The 27964-nt window shown below is 47.6% G+C and overlaps 1 protein-coding gene across 1 annotated transcript; it reads right to left on the bottom strand.

Annotated features, from left to right (window-relative positions):
- Positions 1-241: 241 nt before the first annotated feature.
- RMND5B (required for meiotic nuclear division 5 homolog B) lies at positions 242-26532 on the bottom strand. Its single transcript, XM_066388327.1, is given in 14 exon segments — positions 242-891; positions 976-1127; positions 1219-1340; positions 2578-2736; positions 4213-4240; positions 4242-4380; positions 4579-4678; position 5097; positions 5266-5406; positions 5535-5680; positions 12189-12339; positions 22277-22418; positions 25518-25637; positions 26353-26532. Coding segments are annotated over 14 exon segments (1548 nt in total). The 5' UTR covers positions 26436-26532; the 3' UTR covers positions 242-827.
- Positions 26533-27964: the final 1432 nt, after the last annotated feature.

Below are 27964 nucleotides of genomic sequence, written 5' to 3'. Positions count from 1 at the left end.
TTAGGGAAACAGTTTACCCACCCACACAGGACACTGTAAATAGGAAAATGAAGTTAAATAGACTCAGTACACACAGCAGCCCAGAACACACTGGGGAGAGCTTGGGCTTCATCTGGTTTAACCCCCAGGTCTCCTTGACCAGCTGTGAGCCCTGCTGTGCAAGTCGTTTCATCTTCCCAAATCTCCCTGCACTGGTTTCTAACACGGAGGTAATGAGATATTACATGAGGATATGCAAGTGTCTTCCCCAGGTACCAACATCTCCCAGCTTTCCCACCCAGTCAGTGGTGCGGGTTGGGTTCTTCTAACGGTACTGTGGCTGCCATGGTCCCAGCAGCAGCTGCAGCCTGGCTATGCCAGCACCTATGTACAGCGGACATGCAGTAATTTGTCGGTGAAGCTAAAGGCAGGCAAAAGAAGGAGAAGGCAGGTGATCATATTGGCTCAAAGTTCTAGCCCAGAGCATTTACAGTGAGAGATGGCTATATCCAATCGTGGGGCTGCACAGTGGAGGAGGGGACAGGGCACTGGCATGGCAGTAAGACCTGGCTGAGAGCAGGGATGGGAAACTGGCTGCTAGCCAAGTCCTCTGGTCCTGTCATTTGCTAGCAGGTCAGTGGCAAATGGAAACAGGGAGACAGCAGGAACTTGCCTCACAGGGAGCCAGCTGCCTGTGCAGCGGGTTCACCTCCCTCTTTGGCCCCTGCTGTGTGGGTACTCAGCCAGTTGCTCTGACACAAATCACAATCCTCTGAAGCCAACCACCCCACCTCTGTGAAGCAGCGAGGCTCAGGAAGGAGAAACTTTAAAGTTCCTTCCAGCAGGAGTCAGAATACGATGCGTTTCCCATCTGCTGCATTCTGCTCCATGGGACAGTAGGGACACTTCAGCCTGCAAGGGGAGAAGAACCCAGAATATCTGAGGGGTGGGCCAGCAGGAAAGCCAAGCCAAGGAAGCAGAGCCTGGGGAACTTACTTTCCTCCATTAATGAGCTTGTTGAGTGCATCTTGGGAGATAACATGGCCACAAATGAGCTTGATGGGACGGTTGGAATCGATGCCTGCTACCAGATGATGGGGCAGGTGAACAGAGTGGTAGCAGCACTTCATGCCAAGGTCAGTCTCAATCTGCAGAGGCCAGCCGAGGGGTGAGGCTCCTTCCTGCTGTGGCTGTCCTCCCCAGTGCCATCTGCCCATATCTCCCTCAGCCAGGGCTCACCGGTAACTCGTCTTTGTGACTCCAGACCCCCACGCACTGCCTCTGCTCAATCGCAGCTTTGATGTTTATCAGCACAGGCAGTGCCACGCAGCCAGAGGCAAAGCTACAGAACAAAGCAGGGGCTGGAGTGACCAGTCCAAGACCCCAGCAGACAGACTGAAGGGCCTGCACACTTGTCATTGGCATAGGACTCAGGTCAAGGTTCTAAAGTGGCATATGGTCAAATCGGTCCTTGAGAGCCTCAGGTTGCTCATAAAGTGCTGCACATGTAGTTAACGTGTATCCAACTCGAGTCATTCTAATGCACCCCAAAACTTGAGAACCGACAAGAGAAGGAAGATCCAGGGAGCAGGTATCCACTCATCGAAACCACTGAAAAGCTCTTGATGTGATGGGGAAAGTGATGAGTTTGAAAGGACCCCTGTCTGCCTGTCTTCCCCTCTGCTGTCATAACACAACTCTGTAACTGGATACCAACTGGGGCCCTTAGCAATGGGGCACAGATTCAGCCTTCACTGTGATGTGGGTGGGAGTGGGAGCCCACTGACTGGAACTCTGGAAGCTAAATTCCTAGGATGCAGAGGGCAGTCTTCCTGCCTGAGATATATATAGATGGAGTTCCTGCTGGAAAATTGTCCATCCTCTAACCGGAGTCTACCACAGGGTGTGGGCATGAGATTCCACAATCAGCCTATGTAAATGCACCGTGACACTGTCCACAGTGGTGTAGTGAGTGGCTCTGAGGTCAGTTCCACATCCCCCCTTTTCCCTGTGAGGCCCTAGGCAAGTTCATTCACATCTTGAGCCTGTTTTCTCTTTGTGAAGTGAGGATAACAGTACCTCTAACTCCTAGGTGTGGAGTCATGAGAAGAGCACTACTGTACAGGAGCCTTCTGAGAGAAAATCTGAAACCTCTAACAGCCACTTAAATTTACCGAACACACAGTGGTGTTTGAGAGATGAGGCTGAGAGAAGCCAGGTGCAGAGGCTCTCGTGATAGATAATTCAGTGGTAAGGAGCAGGCAAGATGGGGACCTCCTTCAAGAGGCCTCACGAAATAGGCACCTTGACCTGCCACTGACCTCTTGGTGACCTTGGGCTATAACTCTTCTCAGCTTCTCCAGCTATTGATACAGGTAATTTTTTTAAGGTACCCTGACCAGGGATCAAACACGCAACCTTGGTGTACTGGGATGATGCTCCAACCAACCGCGCACCTGCCAGGGTTAGGTAATTCCTATTGAAGAATGACTTAGCCAGTATAGGTCTGGGAAGGGAGGAGCACTGTCCTCAACACAGACTGTTTCCCTGGAAACCATCCCTCTCCCTGCCCTGTCCAGAGGACTGGCTGTACCTGACACTGAGGGGTGACCACAGAAAGCCCCAGCAGGGAACAAGCATCACGAGTAAAGGTCTCACAGATCTCTGCCCAGGGGCTGTCGTCCAGGAGGTGGCAGTAGGGTGACTTCTCCAAGCCAGGCCGCAGGTACACCAGACTGCCCATCACCACCCGGATCTCTACAAGACAATGGGAGCAGCTCAGCACATGCGGGGCCCAGGAGGCAGCTTCTTCCCAGGGCTCAGCGCCCAGCCCCAGGGACAGCGTGGCTGCAGAGGCAGGACAGGGAGCAGGCTGAGCCCCAAGGCTCCAGGGCACCTGGTCTAGCCAGGCAGGGACCAAAACATGCCCTGATGTAGAAACTAGTTTCCCCTACAATCCAGTGGGGCTGTTTATGTGAGACAGACAGGTACCACGACCCTGTGCATCAGGAAGGAGGGGTCTTGGTTCTCTTCTCGTCCTTCCACTGCATCAGGGAAGGAATCTCAAATCTTGAGTGGCCTAGCCTGACCAGGCGGTGGAGCAGTGGATAGAGTGTCAGACTGGGATGCAGAGTACCTAGGTTAGAGACCCCAAGGTCGCCAGCTTCAGCACGGGCCCATCTGGTTTGAGCAAAGCTCACCAGCTTGGACCCAAGGTCGCTGGCTCGAGCAAGAGGTTACTTGGTCTGCTGAAGGCCCACGGTCAAGTCACATATGAGAAAGCAATCAATGAACAACTAAAGTGTCGCAACGAAAAACTAATGATTGATGCTTCTCATCTCTCTGCATTCCTGTCTGTCGCTATCTATCCCTCTCTGACTCTCTGTTTCTGAAAAAAAAAAAAATTCTTGAGTGGCACTCATGTCTATTCTCCAACACTAACACATACCCCTTTCTTTAAAAAAAATTCAGCCTGACCAGGCAGTGGCGCAGTGGATAGAGTGTCGGACTGGGATGCGAAAGGACCCAGGTTCGGAGGGCTCATCTAGCTTGAGCAAAAGCTCACCAGCTTGGACCCAAGGTCGCTGGCTCAAGCAAGGGGTCACTTGGTCTGCTGAAGGCCCACGGTCAAGGCACATATGAGAAAGCAATCAATGAACAACTAAGGTGTCGCAACAAAAAACTGATGATTGATGCTTCTCATCTCTTTCTGTTCCTGTCTGTCTGTCCCCTATCTATCCCTCTCCCTCTCTGTCCCTGTAAAAAAATAAAAAAAATAAAAAAATCAGAAGATATCTAGCTAAAATTTAATAACACTGCTTGGTTTTCATGATGTTTCTCGATAAAATGTGAAGTAATGAATATGAAGGGAGCTAAAGAATACAGTTCCTAGCAGTAGCAGGGTGATCACTGATGGTGGACACTGGAAGGTGACACACTACCGTGTTTGGAAGTCCAAGTGTGAAGGAAGAGGGCTCAGAAGGAGGTGGAGCTGGGGCGAGCGGCCAAGGGCAGGTGTGTCCTGGCACCACTGCCCAGTGTGCTGTGCGTGAGCGTGGCACACAGCCAGGGTGGGGACTGGAGGTGGTTCTGAAATGAGGGTGTGACAGAGGCAGAGGAGCAGAGCCTTGAGTTTGGAGTTTCTCTCGGAGACAACACAGGAGGGGTCAGTCCTCAGGCTGGCGATATGCTAACATCTGCCACAGCCCGGCAGTGCCCACCCTGGGCACTTACCCCGCTGGTGCAGCCCTGCAAAGGGCTGGGAAGTGCCTGGCATAGCTGAGGGCCTCCAGCTGCTTGTCAGTGCCACCAGCCAGGAGGCAAATAAAGTGCAGTCGGTGCAGCTTGAAGTCCAGGAAGCTGCTGAACTCGAGCAGGTGCTGCCTGTCGGAGATGGCCCATCTCGGAAGACAGGGGCCAGCTGAGTGTGGAGCTGGTGGGGTGAGAAATGGAGCCCCAGGGGAGCCAGGACAGAGAGGTGGGCTCCAAAACCCTACATGAGGCCGCAGGACAGAGCTGCAGGTATGTCAAGTACACTGGGGGAGGTGAAGACCACAGATAAGCCCTGTTCCTTGCTGGCCCACCCCAGTGCCCACTTACTCCAATGCTGGCCCCGGGTTATGTTTGTGCAGAGCTTCTAGGATTCTTTTCAACTCCAGGAAAGGCTGCTTAAAATCCAAGTCCATGTTCAGCATAGATTCTTACGGGAGAGCATGATCCCATCACTAGAAGACCGTGTTTCCAAAATTCTCTGCTCTAATAAAACTTCATCTGCCAAAGACAGGCTGTAGAGAGTCAGGGTCTGCCTGAGGAGCCATGTCTCCTGCCAGCCATCTGGCCCCTCCCATTTCAGGTCTGCGAGGCTGAGGACCACATACTAGCCTCCCACAGGGCAGATCACAACTTCAACCAGGGTAATGGAGACAGTCCCATCCCTGTGCTGAGTAGCATGGTGAGAAATTATTCCTTTACAACCCTCTATTACTTTAAGAGAAAGGATAGTTACTTTTACTGACAGTGTGCTTTAACCCCTAACAAGCTACTCTGACATTTTACTAATCTCCCTTTTTAAGAAAGGATTATCAGACCTCAACTCAGAACCCTGCCTGGCAGCCAACCCTGCTAGAAATTAATGACTTCACTTTTCATTGTGTCTATTTTTAGAGCTACCTTCTCTCTATAGCAGAAGGCCTAATTCTTTTCTAAAATACATTTATTTCAAGAATCACAGGAACATAATGTAAAGAAAACAGAAAGGAGGTCCCAGCACCTCCCTGTGGCCGTCACCTGGCACAGCTCCTCAGCCACACCGAGCGGGCCCTGCTGGTACAGGTGCTCCACAATGGCCGCCTGCAGGACCTGCTGCTGCTTCTCCCAAGAGTCCCACACTGCGCGGGAGACTACACCGCAGACCTCAGAGTCAAAGTCCTGACGAGGACGAGAGACAGGGCCCTGTAACTCGGCACTCACACTCCCCACACTTACTTTCCTGAAGAGCCCAGGACACAGCAATTCCAAGTATCCCCGCGCCCACTCTGGGGCACACACACGCTCACCCTGTCGATGGCTTTGCCCACTCAGGAGACACTGCTGTGAATATTCTTGTGGTCCAAAACCAATTTCTGTACGGTGTCTTTGATCTTCCGGCAGCACTGGGACATCACCAAGGAGAGGTTGGCTGACAGAGGGGTCCCCTGGAGGACTGCAGAGAAACACTGGCAGTGAGTCAGGACACAGGAGCAGAATTGTCCCTGCTTCCTCTATCCTATGTGCTGCCCGGAGGCCCAGGAGGCAGCCCTGAACTCCGAGTGATAGACTCAGTTTCTGTCTCAGGTCTCATCAATTTTCACTGCATGACTTGGAACTGGCCAGTTCATCTCTCAGTCTGTTTCCTCATCTGTAAAATGGGGGTGATAGCACTGCCTGGTAGATTGCTGTGAATTGAAGATGACTGGGCACTTACTGGGTGTAAGTCCTTTATCTCGCCTAATTTTATCCTCACCACATGTGGTGCAGTGGGCACTGTTAGTGTCCTGTCCTATAGCTGAGGAAGCTGAGGCAGGGACTTGCCAGGTGACACAGCAGTGACAGATGTAAAGTCTGGTCCTCACCATCACTTACTATCTTGAGTGAGATGCCACGTGTGAGATGGCTTTGAACCACTGTCCCCATGTTAATGCCTCTTATCAACTCAGAGGACACCAGGCAGGCTGTGACCGCCAGGGAAGCCAGGGATTTCTGGCTCCGGACTCCAGCTCAAAGTGTCTTCCACCTCATGGCCGGGCTGGAACCAGACCAACCACCAAGAGAAGATGGGGCTTGGAGAAGAGAAGGGCAGACAGGGCATTGGATCCTTCTTCTGGTCCAGCGTCTACAATACTCTACATGCATCACCTTGGTTCAGGGAAGGGGATGTGACCCAAGAAAGCCAGGGAGAGTCTCGTCTCCAAGACCTGAAGCCCTGGAAGAGAAGTGCCTTCAACCAGGCTCTGAACAAACACCAGACACAGAGCAAGCAGGAGCTGCTGGAGTGCTGTGGGCACTGCCAGAGCTGGCTCTGAGAACCAAGTCAGGGTGGACCAGGGTCTCCGTGGGCACCAGACACGACCAGGTGTGGACCCTTCGGTTACCTGAGCCCAAGGTCAAGCCCCCTTTTGTTTGTGTATGTTTGTTTACACTGGTCTGAGTTGGGTTTCTATCCTTGTAAGTGAATGGATCCTGAAAAATACAAACGGAGGTGGTGGCTGGGCCAGCCACCTACCTCAGGAAGACAGGGCAGAACCACACTCCACCCCAGCATCTGCACTGCCCTCCCAAGCCCCACTTGCCACTCCTTTCTCACATTTTACTCCCCCCAGGTCACAGAGTAATACTGTACACTCTTTAGACACATGCCCTTTAGGGCAAAGCAACATTTTTAGGAAACCAAAGCCTTTTAACCTGGAATCCTCCAATCTACACTACCAAGGACCCCCCAAGCCATTAATAGATTCCGTCAAAAGCATGGCACAGCCACATAATGGTAGAGAGTGAGGCATAACTCTATGTACTGATACAGAACGCCCTCCAAGACATACTGTAGGGAAAAGGCTAGATACAGGGAAGTGTGTGTGTTATGCTCACTGTCTAAAAAAGGGAGGGGAACAGACACTTCTACAAGATACTGCATGTGCACACAAGTGCTGCCTAGAAGGACACCTGAGAAATGCAACAGGAGACTTTTGGGAAAACTGGGAATCAGGGGTGAAAGAGAGACTCAGTTTTTACGGTCAGCCTTTTTGACCTTAAAGTTTTTTCCATGTGCATTTTTTAGAAAGCCTGACCAGGCAGTGGCACAGTGGATCGAGTGTTGACCTGGGACTTTGAGATCCCAGGTTCAAAATCCTGAGGTCACCGGCTTGAGCCCAAAGGCTGCTGGCCTCAGAAAGGGGTCACTGACTCAGCCTGAGCCCCCAGGTCAAGGCACATATGAGAAGCAATCAATGAACAACTAAAAGTGACACAACTACAGATAGATGCTTCTCGTTTCTCTCCCTTTCTGTCTGTCTCTCTCTTGTATACATGTGCATGGGGGGAAAAAAAAAAAAGTTGTACCTACACCAAACACAAAATTTAACCAAAATGGATCAAAAACCAAGTTTAAGAACCCAAACTACAAAACTCTTAGATAAAAAAAACGTGTAAGGCCCTGGCCGGTTGGCTCAGTAGTAGAGCGTTGGCCTGGCATGCAGGAGTCCTGGGTTCAATTCCCAGCCAGGGCACACAGGAGAAGCGCCCATCTGCTTCTCCACCCCTCCCCCTCTCCCTCCTCTCTGTCTCTCTCTTCCCCTCCCGCAGCCAAGGCTCCATTGGAGCAAAGTTGGCCCGGGCACTGAGGATGGCTACATGGCCTCTGCTTCAGGTGCTAGAATGGCTCTGGTTGCAACAGAGCGACGCCTCAGACGGGCAGAGCATCGCCCCCTGGTGGGCATGCCGGGTGGATCCCGGTTGGGCGCATGCGGGAGTCTGTCTGACTGCCTCCCCGTTTCCAACTTCAGAAAATACAAAAAAAAAAAAAAAAAAATAGGTGTAAGTCTTCAAGGTCATGGATTAGGCAGTGCTTTTTTAGATATGGCATAAAGAACCAAAAAATAAATAAATAAAGTGGAGTTCATCAATATTAAATATTTTTGTTTTCAAACAACACTATCAAGTTGCTCTTGGCCTTGGCCAGTTGGCTCAGTGGATAGAACATCAGCCTGGCATATGGGCATTCTGGGTTCGATTCCTGGTCAGGGCACACAGGGGAAGTGACCATCTGCCCTCCCCCTCCTTCCCCTTCTCCCCCTTCTCTCTCTCCCCTCCTGTGGCTTGAATGGTTCAAGCACGGGGGCACATGTGGAGTCTGTCTCACTATCTCCCCTCCTCTCACTTAAAAAAAAAGAAAAGAAAAAGAAAGTCACCCTGGCCAGATAGCTTGGTTGGTTGGAGCATCATCCTGAAGCACAGAGGTTGCTGGTTTGGTCCCCGGTCAGGGCACACACAAACAGCTGGATGTTCCTACTCCTGTCTCTAAGGGTTCAGTATCAGGAATATATAAAAAACTCTTACAACTCAACAATAACAAGACAACACAATAAAAACATGGGCAAAATTTAAATGAACCTGACCAGTGGTGGCACAGTGGACAGAGTGTCGACCTGGGACACTGAGGACTTGGATTCAAAACCCTGACGTTGCTGGCTTGAGCCCCAGTTTGCTGGCTTGAGCCCCAAAGTTTGCTGGCTTGAGCCCAAAGGTCGCCGGCTTGAGCCAGGGGTCACTGGCCCAGCTGGAGCACTCTCCCCTCTTCTCCCCGCCGGTCAAGGCACATATGAGAAGCAGTCAATGAACTAAAGTGATGCAACTATGAGTTGATGCTTCTCATCTCTTTCCTTTCCTACCTCTCTAAAAAATAAAAATAAATAAATGAACATTTCTCCAGCAAAGATACATAAATGGCCCATAAGCACACAAAGATGTTCTATGTCATTAGTCATTAGAAAAATGCAAAGCAAAACTACATTAAGATATGACCTCGTATCTGCTAGCATGCTTATAATAAAAAGACAAGAGTTGGTGAGGATGTGTAGTAATTGGAACCCTCAAACATTGCTGGTAGGGATGTAAAATGTTGCAGCTTTGTTTTGAAAACAGTTTGCCAGTTCCTCAAAAAGTTAAACAGAGGATTGAGGAGGCTGGAGAGTTAAGAGTGCCCATACTAGTTGTTGCTTTCAGCCTGCAAGATGCTGGGTGTGGCAGGTGAAGCCCCGCCTCTTCAAAGATGCAGAAGTCACTGAAGCCCTGCTAAACCTGCCCAGAGACCAAAACAGTGAGTGCCATGTGCATCACTGAGAAAGGAGAAGAGCGCTGTGGATGCCTAATCAAGGCCCACAGGAGTGCAGGAGAGTCCTGGGATTTAAGATATAAAATGATGGGCCTGATCTGTGGTAGCGCAGTGGATTAAGCATCGACCTGGAACACTGAGGTCACTGGTTCAAAACCCAGGCTTGCCTGGTCAAGGCAGATATGGGAGTTGATGCTTCCTGCTCCTCCCACTTCTCTCTCCCTTTCTCTCTCTTCTAAAATGAATAAATAAAATCTTGAAAAAAATATATATATATAATGATGGCCTGCTCTGTAAATGAATAATTCCTGATGAATGAAGACTTAATAATTTGGGGAGTTCTTATATTTTATTTAGAAATTAAATTTATCAATTGATCAGCATTGATTCAGTAGGAATACAAAAGTTTCAGGTGAATATTGCCATTGCATTTGTCGATTGTATTGTGTGTCCATCACCCAAAGTCAAATCATTTTCCATCACCATATATTTGTTCCTCTTTTTTTTTAATTAATTTTTTAAATTCATTTTTAGAGAGGAGAGGGAGAGACAAAGAGGAGAGACAGAGAGAGAGAAGGGGGGAAGGAGCTGGAAGCATCAACTCCCACATGTGCCTTGACTAGGCAAGCCCAGGGTTTCAAACTGGCGACCTCAGCATTTCCAGGTCGACGCTTTATCCACTGCGCCACCACAGGTCAGGCCTATATTTGTTGCTCTTTACTCTCCTTCCCCATTCCCCCTCCCACCTGTAACCACTTCACTTTTATCTATGTCCATGAATCTAAGTTTTATACCCACCTCTATGTGAAATCATATACACAGTTCTTAGCTTTTTCTGATTTACTTATTTCACTTAGTATGTTCTCAAGGTCCATCCATGTTGTCATAAATGGTACTATGTCATCATTTATATGGCTCAGTAGTATTCCATTGTATAGATGTATGACATCTTTTTTATCCAATCTTTTATCAAGCACACTTTGGTTGTTTCCATGTCTTGGCCACTGTGAATAATGCTGTTATGAACATGGGAGAGCATGTGTCTTTGTGTACAAATGTTTTTGAGTTTTTTGGGAAGATAACTAATAAAGGGATTTCTAGGTCATAGGTAGTACTATTCTTAATTTTTTGAGGTATCACCACACTGTCTTCCATAATGGCTGTACTAGTTTATATTCCTACCAGCTGTAAATCAGGGTTCCCTTTTCTCCACAGCCTCTCCAACACTTGTTATTACCTATCTTGTTGATAAAAGCCATTCTAACAGGTGTGAGGCAGTATCTCATTGTAGTCTTTTTTCTTCTTCTTCTTTTCCAAGTGAGAAGAGGGGAGAGAGTGAGACAGGCTCCTGCATGTGCCCAGACGGGGATCCACCTGGCAACCCCCATCTGGCACCAATGCTCTGCCCATTTGGGGCTATGCTCGCAACTGAGCTACTTTCAGTGCCTGAGGTGGAGGCTCTATGAGCCATCCTCAGTGCCCAGGGCTGATGCACTGGAACCAGTCAAGCCATGGATGTGGAAGGAGAAGAGAGAGAAAGAAAGAAAGAGAAGAGGGAGGGGTGGAGAAGCAGATGGTTGCTTTTCCTGTATGCCCTAACCAGGAATTGAACCCAAGTTATCCACACACCAGGATAACTCTAACACTGAGCCAACCAGCCAGGCTATAATCTCATTGTAGCAAGTGAAGATGAGCATCATTTTATATATCTGTTGGCCATTTGTATGTCTTCTTGGGAGAAGTGTCTGTTCAGGTCCTCTATTTGGGGAGTTCTTTAATGAACTTTGATAAATATAAAAGGTAAAATTTATTTAAAAAAAAAAGTTAAACAGATCCAACACAGAAAAAAGAATAAAATAGTGATTCATACTACAACAGCGATGAACCTTGAAAACATTAAATGAAAGAATACAAAATGCCACTTATTGTACGATTTCATATATATGAAGTGTCCAGAATAGGTAAGTCCATAGAAAGTAGATCAGTGGTTGCGAGGGGCTAAGGGAGAGGGAGGAATGAAGGAGTTATTGTCTCTTTTTGGGGTGATAAAAATGTTCTGAAATTACATGGTGGATAGGATTGCACAACTCTGTAATTAAACTAAAAATCACTAAATTATATACTTTAAAAGGGTGTTTTTAATGTGAATCTGCTCAATTAAAAGAAGTGTGGGGACAGAGGAGCTACGAGCTACATCTAGTCAAATCCTACACCATTTCAGCATCAAAGTGTGTAGCAACAGTAATGGATTATAACCCACTGAATAAAATAAGAAGTTCTTACTGAGAACTGATAATAAATATCTATAAATATGCTGCTCACAAAAATTAGGGGATATTTTCAAAATGAATATGAAGCTATAAAATATCCCCTGCCTGACCAGGCAGTGGCGCAGTGGATAGAGCATCGTTGTCGGACTGGGACGTGAAGAACTCAGGTTTGAAATCCTGAGGTCACCGGCTTGAGTGCAGGCTCATCTGGTTTGAGCAAGGCTCACCGGCTTGGACCCAAGGTTGCTGGCTTGAGCAAGGGGTCACTCAGTCTGCTGTAGCCCCTTGGGCAAGGCACATATGAGAAAGCAATCAATGAACAACTAAAAATCGATGCTTCTCATCTCTCTCTTCCTGTCTATCCCTATCTGTCCCTCTCTCTCTCACAAAATAAAATAAAATACCCCCTAATTTTTGTGAGCAGTATATATATAAATAAGAGAAAAGGGAAAATTTCTTCCTTATAATCCATATCTAAGGAATGACAGAGCAGGAAAAGTCACCCTGTCACCAAGTAGCCTCGGCCCTAGGCCCATAGGGAGGCAGGAGTGGGGCTCTCGCTGAGGGACACGCACCTATATTTGCAAGCTCAACCCGCAGCTGGCTCACATGGTGCAGCAGCTCCTCCAGGCTCTGTTCACAGTGCTGCCCGTAGGTCAGGAACTTCTGTAGGACCTTGTCCACCTCTCTCTCTATACTTGCACACTGCTCCATGGTGGCCTCTGCCTGGGGGCAGGAGGAGGGTCCACTGTGTCAGGCCCCACCTGGGGGACACAGTGGGGAGGGGTCCCAGGTCCCCCTCATCACCTGTACCATATGTCAATGCTTAGAAATGCCCAGCTTAACTTCTTTGCCTCTGTAACTTGTTTCCTAAAGCTCATGTCTTCCACCTCTGTGACTTTCTAAACCTCCTCTTAGGTTTTGACCAAAAAAATAGTGCTTGCTTAACATATCTGTCCATAGCTCCATCTCCCCTAGCCAGGGTGCCCAGTGAAGAGTGCAGGCAGGCACGAGGACAGGGGCTTTTAAATCATGGTGAGAAAACTCTATTTTCAACTCTTTTCACTCTACAATCCTTGCTCATCTCTCTCTCTCTCTCTCTCTCTCTCTCTTTTTGTATTTTTCTGAAGCTGGAAACGGGGAGAGACAGTCAGACAGACTCCCGCATGCGCCCGACCGGGATCCACCCGGCACGCCCAACAGGGGCGACGCTCTGCCCACCAGGGGGCGATGCTCTGCCCCTCCGGGGCGTCGCTCTGCCACGACCAGAGCCACTCTAGCGCCTGGGGCAGAGGCCAAGGAGCCATCCCCAGCGCCCGGGCCATCTTTGCTCCAATGGAGCCTTGGCTGCGGGAGGGGAAGAGAGAGACAGAGAGGAAGGGGGGGGGGTGTAGAAGCAAATGGGCGCTTCTCCTATGTGCCCTGGCCGGGAATCGAACCCGGGTCCCCCGCACGCCAGGCCGACGCTCTACCGCTAAGCCAACCGGCCAGGGCCTCTCTCTCTCTGTTTTTTAAGATTATATTTGCCCTGGGCGGATAGCTCAGTTGGTTAGAGTGTTGGCCAGAGCATAGATTGATAGTCCTCTCTCTCTCTCTCTCTCAGATCAATAAATAAACTCTTTTCTAAAAAAATTATTGATTTGAGGAGGAGAAAGGTGGGAAAGAGCAGAAAGCACAACTCATAGTTGCTTCTCATAAGTGCTTCAAACTGCAACCTCAGCATTCCAGGTCAATGCTTTATCCACTACGCCACCACAGGTCGGGCTGCTCATCTTTTTTTCCCCCCTTTTTATTGAGAGGCAGGGAAGCAGAGACAGACTCTAGTATGTGCCCCAATTGACTGGGATCCACTCGGCAACCCCCTACAGGGCTATGTTTTGCTCATCTGAGGCTGCTGCTCTATTGCTCAGCAACTGAGCTATTTTTAGCACCTGAGGCAGGCCATGGAGCCATCCTCAGCACCTGGGGCCAACTCACTCAAACTTCTTGAGCCACAATTACGGGAAGGGAAGAGGGAGGAAGGAAAGAAAGGAGGGAGAGAGAGAGAGAAAGAGAGAGAGAGAGAGAGAGAGAGAGAAGGGGAGGGGGAGCAGTGGAGAAACCGATGGTTACTTCTCCTGTGTGCCCTGACTAGGAATTAAACCCATGACTTCCATATGCCTGGCTGAGGCTCTACTGCTGAGCCAACAGGCCAGGGCCTGCTCATCTCTTTTTAATCAGAAGAGAAAGCATATCTCACAGAGCACTCACCAGGAGATTCTAACTAGAAATCCATACGTACAATGCCTACTGTCATATTTCGCGTATTTTCATACATTAATTATGGCCACGTTCTCTTCAGTTAGTGAACTTGGGTTTTTATGTACTAAAGTGGTGGAAGCCATGGAGACAGTCCTTGAAAAGCTGGTACAGTGGTACCTTGAGATACGAGCAGACCAACATTTTTTTTAAGATACGAGCTGCGACTCGGTCCGTATTTTTGTTCAAGATCTGAGCGAAATTCCGAGATACGAGTCGTGATTCAGGAAGCTGCCACTAGTTGGCACATCGGTACACGGGTCCAGTATCAGCAGCACAACACCAGCATCTCGTTCTTTCTCACGTGTTACCCATAGAATCAAGTTGAATCTCGTGCACTGTACTCGTTCTTGTATCATTTTTGCATTTTTTACTAACTTCATTTTGTGTGCTATTACGGGTCTGAAGAAAGTGAGTGTAAAGGACAGTGGTGAGAAGAAGAAGAGAATGATGTTGATAGAAGTAAAGCAAGAAATAATAGAAAAACAAGAGCGTGGTGTATGAGTGATTGAACTTGCAAGGCTGTACGACCGCAATACATCTACAATTTGTACCATCCTTAAACAAAAGTATGCCATCGAAAGCACAAATCCAGCAAAAGGAACTACAATTCTGTCCTAATTAAGGACAAATATCCATGAAGAAATGGAGAAGCTTCTGTTGGTGTGGGTGAAAGAGAAAGAGCTGGCAGGAGATACAGTGATGGAGACTGTAATATGCAAAAAGGCACATATTATTTATGGAAACTTGAAGAAGAAAGAACCATCAACCTCAAAAGAGGCAGCAGAAGATACGTTTAAGGCAAGTTATGGCTGGTTTGAAAATTTCAAGAAGAGATCTGGCATCCACTCGGTGGTGAGGCATGGTGAAGCTGCGAGTGCTGATGTTAAGGCAGCTGAGGAGTACATAGCACGATTTGCAGCGCTTATCGCAAAGGAAGGCTACATCCCCCAACAAGTATTCAACTGTGACGAAACAGGATTGTTTTGGAAAAAAATGCCCCGGAGGACTTTTCATTATTGCAGAGGAGAAGAAGCTGCCAGGCCATAAACCCATGAAGGACTGTCTGACCCTTGCATTGTGTGCAAATGCTAGCGGTGACTGTAAAGTAAAGCCACTGCTAGTGTATCATTCCGAAAATCCTTGAGCCTTTAAGACTCACAAGATTCTTGCCTGACCAGGCAGTGACGCAGTGGACAGAGCGTCAGACTGGGATGCAGCCAACTTGAGCGCGGGCTCATCTGGTTTGGGCAAAGCTCAGCAGCTTGGACCCAAGGTCGCTGGCTCGAGCAAGGGGTTACTTGGTCTGCTGAAGGCCCGTGGTCAAGGCACATATGAGAAAGCAATCCATGAACAACTAAGGTGTCGCAACGAAAAACTGATGATTGATGCTTCTCATCTCTATCCGTTCCCCTCTGTCTGTCCCTGTCTATCCCTCTCTCTGACTCTCTTTATGTCTCCGTTAAAAAAAAAAAAAAAGACTCACAAGATTCTTAAAGAAAAACTGCAGGTTATGTGGCATGCCAATGCTAGGGCATGGGTTACGTGGCAGCTTTTCATTGAATGGGTAAATTTCAACTTTGGTCCTGCAGCGAAGAAATATCTTCAAGAAAATAAACTCCCAATGAAAGCATTACTAATCCTTAATAACACTCCAGCCCACTCACCTCATCTTGAAGATGACATTCTCGATGAGTTCAAATTTATGAAAGTCCTCTACCTCCCGCCCAACACGACTTCAATCTTGCAACCTATGGATCAGCAGGTTTTTTCCAACTTTAAAAAGCTTTACACAGCCTGACTGGGTGGTGGCGCAGTGGATAGAGCGTCAGACTGGGATGCAGAAGACCCAGGTTCAAGACCCCGAGGTTGCCAGCTTGAGCGCGAGCTCATCTGGTTTGAGCAAAGCTCACCAGCTTGAGCCCAAGGTCACTGGCTCGAGCAAGGGGTTACTTGGTCTGCTGAAGGCCTGCGGTCAAGGCATGTATGAGAAAGCAATCAATGAACAATTAAGGTGTTGCAATGCGCAACAAAAAACTAATGATTGATGCTTCTCATCTCTCCATTCTTGTCTTGTCTGTCCCTGTCTATCCCTCTCTCTGACTCTCTCTCTGTCTCTGTAGAAAAAAAAAAAAAAAAGCTTTACACAAAGCACTTGTCCCACTGCTGCTTTGATGTGACTGAGAATACAAATCTAACCCTTCTAGAGTTTTGGAAAGATCACTACAACATCGTGATATGTTTATGCATTATTAACTTGGCATGGCAAGAGGTTACAAGAAGAACCTTGAACTTGGCATAGAAAAAGTTATGGCCTAATGTTGTTGCAGACAGGGACTTCAAAGGATTCGAACCAGAGACCGAGACCAAGGTAGAAGTGTTGGAGGAGATTGTGTCCCTCGGAAAGTCGATGGGTCTGGAGGTAGATGAGGGTGACATAAACGAGCTCATTGAGGAACATGAGGAGGAACTCTTAACTGAGGAGTTGAAGGAGCTACAAATGATGCAACATATGGAGCTTTTGCAAGCGATTACTAGTGAGGAGGAGGTAGAGTCGGAGGAAGTGATTTCTACAAGTGAAATTAAAGACTTGCTGGCAATGTGGGAGAAGCTTTCAAGTTTCATTGAAAAGAAACACCCAGAAAAAGTTTCAACTGGTCATATTTCAGCACTTTTTAATGACACTTGTTTGTCACATTTCTGTAACATTTTAAAAGGCAGGCAAAAGCAAACTTCTTTGGATAGATTTTTATTCAAAAGTCCTGCAAGTGAAAGTGCCGCAAGTGCAGCCAAAAAGGCAAAAACAGGTGATGTTTAAATGAAAAATACGTAATGTTAAGCTTAGGTTAAGTTTAAAGTTAAGAAAGTGCATTTTTTTTACAATTAAGTTTTTGTGGTTTCATTTTATTTTTTTTAAATTTTTATTATTTTTTATTTATTCATTTTAGAGGAGAGAGAGAGGGAGAGAGAGAGAGACAGGGGGTAGGAGCTGGAAGCATCAACTCCCATATGTGCCTTGACCAGGCAAGCCCAGGGTTTCGAACCGGCGACCTCAGCATTTCCAGGTCAACGCTTTATCCACTGCGCCACCATAGGTCAGCCCTGGTTTCATTTTAAATAAAGAAAGTGCAGTTTTAGTTTTGTTTAAAGAAAATGCAGTTTTAGTTTACATTTACTGTTTAGAAAGTGCAGTTTTAGTTTACGTGTCTACAGTGCCTGCATCCCTTCCTCCCTCCCTCCTCCTCCGCCATTCACCTCTGTTAGCCACACTCGTCTGTCTCCAAGGTAAGAATACAGTACTGTACTAAATAACACTTTTTTCTTTTATTTCATATATTTTGTTATGCATTGGTAAAGTATACATGTGTGTTTCTTAATTAGAAACATGTCTTGGCCCTGGCCGGTTGGCTCAGCGGTAGAGCGTCGGCCTGGCGTGCGGGGGACCCGGGTTCGATTCCCGGCCAGGGCACATAGGAGAAGCGCCCATTTGCTTCTACACCCCCCCCCTTCCTCTCTGTCTTTCTCTTCCCCTCCCGCAGCCAAGGCTCCATTGGAGCAAAGATGGCCCGGGCGCTGGGGATGGCTCCTTGGCCTCTGTCCCAGGCGCTAGAGTGGCTCTGGTCGCGGCAGAGCGACGCCCGGAGGGGCAGAGCGTAGCCCCTGGTGGGCGTGCTGGGTGGATCCCAGTTGGGCGCATGCGGGAGTCTGACTATCTCTCCCTGTTTCCAGCTTCAGAAAAATACAAAAAAAAAAAAAAAAGAAACATGTCTTTTTCATAATTTAGGATGGTTTGGGGATGTTTCACAGGGCTGGAACGGATTAAATCTATTTCAGTTATTTTAAATGGGAGAAATTTGTTTGATATACGAGTTGACTGACTTATGAGCTCGGTTACAGAACGAATTGAACTCGTATCTCAAGGCACCACGTATTTGGAAACATAGCCTAAAGAACAAGTGCCAACCACACTGACCCAATGGGCCTTGCCCACTATCCCAGCCTCAGTTTGCCCTGCTGCTCATCCATAGATGGGCAGCCAGAACCCTTACTTCCTCATAACTCTGGGCCCTGGTTCATGCTGGCTGCTCTCCCGGATGCCCTCCGTTACCTATCACCACCTTCACTGCTTGAGAAGCTGGCTCATCCTTCCCAAGGCAGGTCAGAGATCACCTCCTCCAGCAGCTTTCCCGCCCTTGCTCCTACCTGGTGCCCTCCTATTTTATTTTTCCTTTTAAGTATGATTAAAATTTTTTTTTAATTTATTGATTTTAGTGAAAGAGGAAGAGAGAGAGAGAGAGGGACAAGAACTTTATCTGTTCCTGTATGTGCCCTGACTCAGGTCAAAGTGACAACCTCTGTACTTCAGGGCAATGCTTTAACCAACCAAGCAATCCAGCCAGGGCTAAAAAAATTTTACTTATTGATTTTACAGAGAGGAGTGGGGCGGGGAGCAAGAAGCATCAACTCAGAGTTGCTTCACTTTAGTTGTTCATTGCTTGCTTCTCACATGTGCCTTGACCGGGCAAGTGCAAGGCCTTGAACCAGATAAATATGAATTTTTTGTGTGTGTGACAGAGACAGAGAGGGACAGACAGACAGGAAGGGAGAGAGATGAGAAGCATCAATTCTTCGTTGCAGCTCCTTAGTCTCCTTTGTTGTTCATTGATTGCTTTCTCATATGTGTCTTGACTGAGGGGCTACAGCAGAGTGAGTGACCCTTTGCTCAAGCCAGTGACCTCTGGGCACAAGCCAGCAACCCCGTGCTCACGCTGATGAGCCTGTGCTTAAGCCAGCGACCTTGGGGTTTCGAACCTGGGTCCTCCGCATCCCAGTCTGACACAGTCTATCCACTGCACCACCACCTGATCAGGCTAAATATGAATTTTTTAAAAATAATTTTTATTTATTGATTTTAGTGAGAGAGGAAGAAGGAAGGGAGAGAGAGAGAGAGAGAGAGAGAGAGATAGAAACATCGATCTGTTCCTGTATGTGCCCTGACCGGGGAATTAAACTGGCAATCTCTGCACTTCCAGATGTTGGTCTAACCAACTGACATATCCATCCAGGGAATTAAGTATGATGTTTTAATTGTGGTAAAATATACATAAAATTTGGCCCTGGCCAGTTGGCTCAGTGGTAGAGCATCGGCCTGGTGTGCAGGAGTAACGGGTTCAATTCCCAGCCAGGGCACACAGGAGAAGCGCCCATCTGCTTCTCTACCCCTCCCCCTTTCCTTCCTCTCTGTCTCTTTCTTCCCCTCCCGCAGCCAAGGCTCCATTGGAGCAAAGTTGGCCCAGGCGCTGAGGATGGCTCCATGGCCTCTGCCTCAGGTGCTAGAATGGCTCTGGTTGCAATAGAGCAACGCCCCAGATGGGCAGAGCATCGCCCCCTGGTGGGCATGCTGGGTGGATCCCTGTCGGACACATGCAGGAGTCTGTCTGACTGCCTCCCCGTTTTCAACTTCAGAAAAATACAAAAAAAAAACCAACCTATAAAATTTACCCTTTTAACTATTTTTAAGTGTCACTGAGTACATTCATAATGTTTCAGCCATGGGACTAGAAATAAAAGGACAATCTGAAATGTTCAAATCTAGCCAGTTGTCTGTTCTCTCAAAGAAGAGTACAGAGTGACATCAGAAGGAGAATCCTGTACCCAAAGTGACCATCATCCAGATTCTCCAGTTTCATCACTCTCTGCCCACTCCCACCAGCATATCAGTCCTGGCCTCATCATCTCAGTGCAGCCAGGGGACAAGTGACAGGAAAATGGTACCCAGAGCCTTGCATTGTGTTTAGGCCATCTCTCCTTAGGGATGATGCTAACACACTCAAGTCTGCAATCGTGTCCAGAACACATGCTTCCAAAGCAAATGAAGGCATACCTTGGATATACAGCTGGTTGGTTCAGACATAACAATATCAAAATAAAGCAAGTCACATGAATTTTTTGGATTCCCATGCATATAAAAGTTATGATTACACTATACCACAGTCTGTTAAGTATACAACAGCATTATCTCTAGAAAAAAAGTAAACATCTTAATTAAAAAAACTTTCTTGCTAAAAAAGGCTAACCAGCATCTGAGCTGTCAATGAGTTATAATCTTTTTGCTGATAGAAAGTTTTGCCTCCAAGTTGATGAAAACAAAACATCTGGAAGTACAAGAAAGTGAAGTACAATAAAACAAGTGGTGCCTATGCCCCCCTCTGAATATGAGCCATTATGGGACTCCTGTCTGAAATAATATTAAAATAATAATTATTATTGCTATTAATGGTTAATATTTCATAAGGGCTTATTATATGCCAGGAACTGTTCTAACAACTTTGCATGTTTTAATTAATTAATTCTTACAAAAACACTATGAGGTAGGTATAATTATTAGACCCACTTTACAGATGAGAAAATGAGACACAGGAAGATGAAACAAGTTGCTCGAGGTCACACAACCAGGAAGTGGAGAACCTGAGAACTGAAAAGTGGGCAGTCTGGCTCCTGTCTCTGGAGTACTTTGCATCACTGGGCTCTGTAGACCAACTTAACAGGCCACCAGCGCACCAGGAAAGGGAAACAGCCAATATTTGTGGTTAGAATGGTGTAGAGCAACAATTCATGACAAGAAACAGGAAATTAACCACAGAGCCTTGAGATGATCAACTAGGAAAGATGGTGGCACAAAAGGATGTTTGCCAAGAATGTCTGGGAACCAGAATCACAATTTACCAAAAGTAAACATAGCTATTTATTAAAGAGAAGCAGGGAGAGAGAGACAGAAAGAAAGGAACATTGAGCAGTTCCTGTATGTGCCCTGACTGGAGATTGAACCAGCAACCTCTGCGCTTCCGAACAACACTCAACCAACCGAGTGATCCGGCAGGGGAATAAACATCGTTCAAGAAAAATCAGGGCCCTGGCCAGTTTGCTCAGTGGATAGAGCATCAGCCTGACATACAGATGTCCCGGGTTTGATCCCCGGTCATGATACACAGCAGAAGTGACTACCTGCTTTTCTGCCCCCCCCCTCTTCCCCTTCTCTCTTCCGCTCCCGCAGCTAGTGGCTCAGTTGGTTCAAGTGTTGGCCCCAGGCACTGAGGATAGCTTGGTTGATCCAAACGTAAGCCTCAGGTGCTAAAAATAGCTCAGTTGATTCTAGCATCTGCTCCAGATAGGGGTTACCAGTGAGTCACATGCAGGAGTCTATCTCACCTTCTCTAACTTAAAACAAAACAAACAACAACAAAACAACAATAACGATCAGGATCTCACCAAGGCCAAACAGTCTAACTCAGGGGTCTCAAACTCGGGCCCGCGGGCCGCATGCGGCCCGCCCACCAATTTTGTGCAGCCCGCAGACTGGCCCACAGACTAATCCACGAAGTTTGATTAGTCTGCAGGCCGCACAAAATTGGTGGGCGGGCCGCGAGTTTGAGACCCCTGGTCTAACTCTATCAGACACCCATGATACCAGGATTATTAGCAAAGGGAAACCCAAGTCAGAATCTTGAAATTGTTTTAAAAAACTAAGGAAGGTAGCCCTGGCTGGTTGGCTCAGCGGTAGAGCATCGGCTTGGCGTGTGGAAGTCCAGGGTTCGATTCCCAGCCAGGGCACACAGGAGAAGCGGCCATCTGCTTGTCCACCCTTCCCCCTTTCTTTTCTCTCTACCTCTGTCTTCCCCTCCCGCAGCCAAGGCTCCACTAGAGCAAAGTTGGCCTGGGCGCTGAGAATGGCTCCATTTCCTACACCTCAGGCACTAGAATGGTTCCATTTGCAGTGGAGCAATGCCCCGGAGGGGCCAAGTATTGCCTCCTGGTAGGCACACTGGGTGGATCCTGGTCGGGCGCATATGGAAGTCTGTTTGTCCCCGTGTCCTGTCCCCCTCCTTCTCACTTCAGAAAAATAACAACAACAACAACAAAAAAAAACAAGGAAAGGCCCTGGCTGGGTTGCTCAGTAGTTAGAGCATCATCCCAATATGCCAAGGTTCTGGGTTCAATCCCTGGTTAGGGCACATACAAGATTCTTTCTCCCTCCCTCTCTCTGAAATAAATGGATTTAAAAAATAAAAAAGCTGAGTAAGGGAATTGGGTACACCGATTTTCATCCCAGCACTGTCTGTAGTGGCTGGCAGAGGGAGACAGTCTAAGGCCCTCATCACTGTGGGAACTGGTAAGTCAAGGAAGTAAAATGTGGGGGATCCAGGTATGAAAATCTGGATAGTATTTAGAAACCATACTCCAGATATGCCCAAGGCAACATAAATAAGATCCCAAAACATGGTCCTGAAGGGAAAAAAGGAAATGAAATTAGGCAGAATAACATTTATGTAAATTAAATATATATATATATGCATTACAGCCTGACCTGTGGTGGCGCAGTGGATAAAGCGTCAACCTGGAACACTGAGGTTGCTGGTTCAAAACACTGGGCTTGCCTGGTCAAGGCACATATGGGAGTTGATGCTTCCTGCTCCTCCCCCTTCTCTCTCTCTCTCTCTTTCTCCTCTCTAAAATGAATAAATTTTAAAAAGTTTAAAAAATATATATATGCATTACAATCAAGGACACATGCAAATAAAAGGCTAAACACATCAGAATGGTTTCCTACAGTGAGGGGAGAAGGGAGGAATAGAAATAAAAGGGAATACATAAATAAATACAAAGGAGAAAAAGGCCCTGTGTGGACCAATGAAATCTACAATGAACTGAGAAAAATCAATAAAAAAATTTAAGAAAATAAATGAACTAAGGAAACAACTGCTTGTAAGTATTTGGTCTGAAAAGCCCAGGAGGCTAATTCATCCTGTCCAGGTGAGCCACTCTGACTGAATCACCATCCGTCATCTTCACTGAGAAGGATAGATGACTGTGTGTTTATCTTTGGCAAACTTTATAATTAATCCAATGGAATTTCATAACCATTGTCCAAAGCCCTCCTCCCCAGGGTCTCACATGTACCAGGGTGATTCCTCCAAAGCAAGACATCAGATCCTGTCACCCCTTTAATCTCACTGCCACAGCTGGACATACACGCCCTTTATTGCTGTACATTTGCTTGCTTTGCACAGCTGCTCCTATGTCCACCATGCCCTCTGCATTTCTCTGTACGGAGAGCACAAGATGCAGCTTAATCATCAGCTCTCCACAAAGCCTTCAAGGAAATCTCCCTGACTCCTCTTCTTCACAAACCTCTGTGGGAGGACGTTCACACCACATATATGTGAGTCCTCAGCACTGTGGCACAGTAACTGCCTGTTCACACGTCTGTCTTCCCTCTTAAATTGTGAGAAGTTCAGGCCTGGAGACCAGTGTATCTGGACCTTTTTCTCCCCTTAGTGTCCAGCCCAGGGCCAGGACCATAGTGGGTGCTCAGTGAAGATTTGCTGATTAAATGGTGCCTCCATTTCCTAATCCTTGGGGCTAGAGGGCCTGAGCTCAAACCTGTGGGGGTGGGCAAGAAGACACATGAGTGATATGTTAAAATCCCCCAAAGTATGATGGGGGTTTCATCCGATCTTCAGCATCCTGAAACAGGACAACCCCTTCAGAGGTAAGAAGAAGGAGGGGAAGTTTGTATAAGTCATAGAAAGGTCCTAAAGACAGTAGCCACAGCCACCATCAGAGCCGCCTGGCCCGTGCAGGTTCGAATTTGATTTGGATAGACGGTAATGAAACAACGGAGCCCAGAACCGGCGGGCCATTAGCTTTAATCCTAGTTCACACCTGGTGGGCGAGAAATACACAGTGGGAAAACACTTCCCTTTCCAATCAGGGCTCCCAAAGCCACTGACTCATTCGAGTTCCTAGAATCAAAGGTTTCTAGCTCACCGGCCTTATTCACCTGTTCCCCATCTCCTCTCTGCACAAACTGGCTTCTCCTTCAGCAGTCCGCCATCTTGGCTGCCTCTCCTTGCAATGTTAATTTCAGGAACTGAGAGAGAGCTCCTGGTCTGCCCCATTTTATAGTGTAGAAATCAAAACGTTTAAGCCAATATACAAATAAGGAAGTCTCTGATACAAAGCCACTTATCTGAGGCATAAATGGGATTCCTCATAAGAGTGCACCACCCGCCTGACCAGGCGGTGGCACAGTGGACAGAGTGTCGGACTGGGATGCAGAGGACTCAGGTTCAAGACCCCAAAGTCGCCAGCTTGAATGCGGGCTCATCTGACTTGAGCAAAAAAAAAAGCTCACCAGCTTGGACCCAAGGTCACTGGCTCGAGCAAGGGGTTACTCAGTCTGCTGAAGGTCCGTAGTCAAGGCACATATGAGAAAGCAATCAATGAACAACTAAGGTGTCACAACAAAAAACTGATGATTGATGCTTCTCATCTCTCTCTGTTCCTGTCTGTCTGTCCCTATCTATCCCTCTCTCTGACTTTCTCTCTCTGTGTCCCTGTAAAAAAAAAAAAAAAAAAGAAAAAGAAAAAGAGTGTACCACCCCACATCATGCAACAGTCAAGGGTGTGGGGAAAAGCTTAGTTTTGAAAAGATCTTAGTATTATTGTAAAAGGGCGGGAAAGGCTTAGTCTTAAAACTAAGCCTTAGGCTATAATGACTTCGCAGGCTTTACAGCAGGGGTCCCCAAAGTACGGCCGGCCAGCGGGCCACATGCGGCCCCCTAAGGTCATTTATCTGGCCCCGCCACACTTCCGGAAGGGGCACCTCTTTCATTGGTGGTCAGTGAGAGGAGCATAGTTCCCATTGAAATACTGGTCAGTTTGTTGATTTAAATTTACTTGTTCTTTATTTTAAATATATTTGTTCCTGTTTTGTTTTTTTACTTTAAAATAAGATATGTGCAGTGTGCATAGGGATTTGTTCATAGTTTTTTTATAGTCTGGCCCTCCAATGGTCTGAGGGACAGTGAACTGGCCCCCTGTGTAAAAAGTTTGGGGACCCTTGCTTTACAGCCTGTCTCCCACACCCAAAGCAAAAGTTCTGTCCGTTTCTATCACAAGTTTCGACACGTAAGCACATGTTTATTTGGCGCATGTGTGCCTCTCTATTTTTATCACTTAGTGTATACATACTGACGTAGCAAATTAACTAAAACAAAGTTGATTCACGTTAGTCTTATGTGTGAAGCGATAGTGTATCCATGGCTACTGATAAAGTTCATTTACACCACTGTAATTTTTACGAATTTCAACAAGGAAGAAATGCTACAGAAGCATGTCTGTCGCATCCACCATATTCCCCGGACTTAGCACCCTCCGACTATCACTTGTTTTGGTCCTTACAAAATTTTTTGAAGGGCAAAAAATTCAAAAATGAAGAAGATATCAAACAAGCACTGGTTCAATTTTTCGCATCAAAAGATAAAACATTTTTTCAAAAATGGGATATACAAATTGCCCTCACGCTGGCAAGAAATCATTAATAATAATGGCAATTATATTATTTAATAAAGTTTATTGACAGTAAGAAAAATTTGTATTTTGTTTTATTCCAAAAACGGACAGAACTTTCCGGTAGACCTTATATATATATTTACAAACTTATTTGACCAACAGGTCTCTTTTGCCTGACACAGAATTGGACAGCCTCCACTGACCCAACTCTTACACTTTTGTACCCCCCCCCCCATTTATCCATTCCTCACCTTATGCACCCACCACTCCTCTGCTTAAAACACAACAGAATCCGCCTGGCCTGTGGTGGCGCAGTGGATAAACCTTCGGCCTGGAATGCCAAGGTAGCTGGTTCGAAACCCTGGGCTTCCCTGGTTAAGGCACATACCGCAAGCAAGCAATGAACAACTAGCCTGAAACAACTATGAGTTGTTACTTCCCATTCCATGCTCCCCTTTCTCTCCTGTCTCTGTAAAATCAATAAAGTATTTAAAAAAAACAAAAAAAAAAACACAAAAAAAAACACAACAGAATCCTACTGTACTCAGAATACAATCCACCCTCCTTTTTATGGTCTACAGGCTCTTTGAGTCGACCTCCAACTACCTCTCCAATTTCATCTTCCACCACTCTCCCCCTCATTTACCATACTCCAAACACAACCTCCTTACTCTTCTTTGACTATATTCACTTTCTACCTCAGGGCCTTTGCACTGGCTGTTCCCCTGGAACACTCTTCTCTTAGATCTTCCATGGTTGGCTCCTTATTAGGCTCTCAATTCAAACTTCACCTCTCCAGAGATGCTCTCCTGGACTACCCTTCTACAATGCTAACCCTTCTGCCCCCCTCCCCCAGTCCCTCTATCATATCACCCTGTTCCTTTCCCTCCTTACAGATTTCTATTTGCAGTTTCAATCTTTCTTTTGTCATTAAGCAAAACCAGGGGGTAGAAAGGGTCATTTTCCCTGGAATGCAGCCCCTACTGGGAGTCTCATTTGCATTAACGCAAATAATTGTCAAAAACTTCTCATCTTCGAAAGGGCCCTTCCGGAATGCCCTTTTCGACCTCGTCCATACCAGGTTACCTCCGACCCCACCGGGCAGTACAGTGATTGGACGTCTGAGTCGAATGAGTGACCGGGCAGAGGCGGTTCCTCGAGTATCCCATTAGCCTGTGGGCAAACAAGTTCAAGGGCGGAGTGGTGGGGAGCTCAGCCAGAAGGCGTCCGGGAAGGCCGGAGGCCTCGGAGCCGGGCCGTGCTGCCGCCCAGCGCGCCCCTCTGCCGCCCGGCACCTCGCCCACGGCCGCAACGCCCCGTCCGGAAGGCCGCAGCTGGCATCGGGCCTCAGCCCCGGCCCTGGCTTCCGGCGCCGCTGTCTTTGGGACCGGAAGCAGTGGCGGTTGCTCTGCGGGTCCGGACCCGCCCACTAGCGGCTTCGGAGAGGTAGTGGCTCATCCTCCCGCGAGTCCAGGGTGGCGTTTCCCGCAGGGCGGACCGCCGCGGCGACCAGCCGCTCAGGTGGTCTTCGTCGGCGCCGGGTTTCCAAGGCTGGACCAAGACTCCGCGCCTGCGAGGAGGGTTCAGACCGACGACGGGCTCAATAGCCGGGGAGGTTTGGGGTACGTGGTGCCGGCGGGCCGGCCTCCCACCTGGAAGAAGCTCCTGGTCCGCTCGCCCGCCACAACCCGGTCCCAGCGTCCCGCCCCGCGGGTCAGAGGCCCTGAACCAGTGCGGTGCCAGCTCCGCTCGCTCAGCGCCCTCTGCCCTCGCTCCGAGGCAGAGCTACCCAACGCAGGGATCCGACAGGCTCTCCCTCAGTGGCTTCTGAATGCGCTCTGGGAAAAGTCACTTTTTTTTTTTCCTGCCCTAAGCCTGTACTTAATTTGCCCATAGACTGCGGCGGAGAGGGGTACCCAGCCCCCGCCCTGCCGTCCTCCACTGCTCGCCCGCCTTGGCGGGTGCGGGGAGACCAGGTTGCACAACTGTCCTGAAGAGTAAGGGTGAGGGTTAGGAAGGAGAGGAGGCGGTGACCCCCAAACCCAAGTCTGGACCGAATTCACGCTCCTCCTAGATTCTAGGTCCCCAAACTTTTTACACAGGGGTCCAGTTCACTGTCCCTCAAACCGTTGGAGGGCCGCCACATACAATGCTCCTCTCACTGACCACCAATGAAAGAGGTGCTCCTTCCGGAAGTGCTGCAGGGGGCCGGATAAATGGCCTCCGGCGGCTACGTGTGGGCGGTAGTACCCACTTCTGCATATGCCTTATAGATTTGAACTAGAAAACAGCCCAAGAGAAAAGGCTCTGTCTTGATTTCCCTGACTTACTGCTCTTTCTGGGCCAATCTCATTCCAGGGCATCCTCCCCTTTAACCCTCCGCGCCTCCTTCCCACCCCCAGACACCCTTGCACAATCTTGTTTTCTGTGTAGCACTTGCACAACCAGTTTTATTTTGTTTTGTTTGAATTGGGTTTTTTTAGACAGGAAGGGAGGAAGAGAGAAACATCAATTTGTTGGTCTAATTATGATTCTTATATGTAAGGTGACCAACTTTTTTACAGTGAAAAGGAGACAAAAATGAAGAAAATAATATCACAAATAAACATTTTATTCATTGCAACAATACACTATAATATGATAAATGCATAATAAAAACATTTGTAATATTTTATATTGTAATTATGCTTACATGCCT

The sequence above is a fragment of the Saccopteryx leptura genome, chromosome 6 (assembly GCF_036850995.1).
Source record: "Saccopteryx leptura isolate mSacLep1 chromosome 6, mSacLep1_pri_phased_curated, whole genome shotgun sequence".
Classification (NCBI taxonomy): Eukaryota; Metazoa; Chordata; class Mammalia; order Chiroptera; family Emballonuridae; genus Saccopteryx; species Saccopteryx leptura.
Note: the sequence above shows the minus strand (reverse complement) of the source record. Positions and strands in the feature narration are given on the sequence as shown.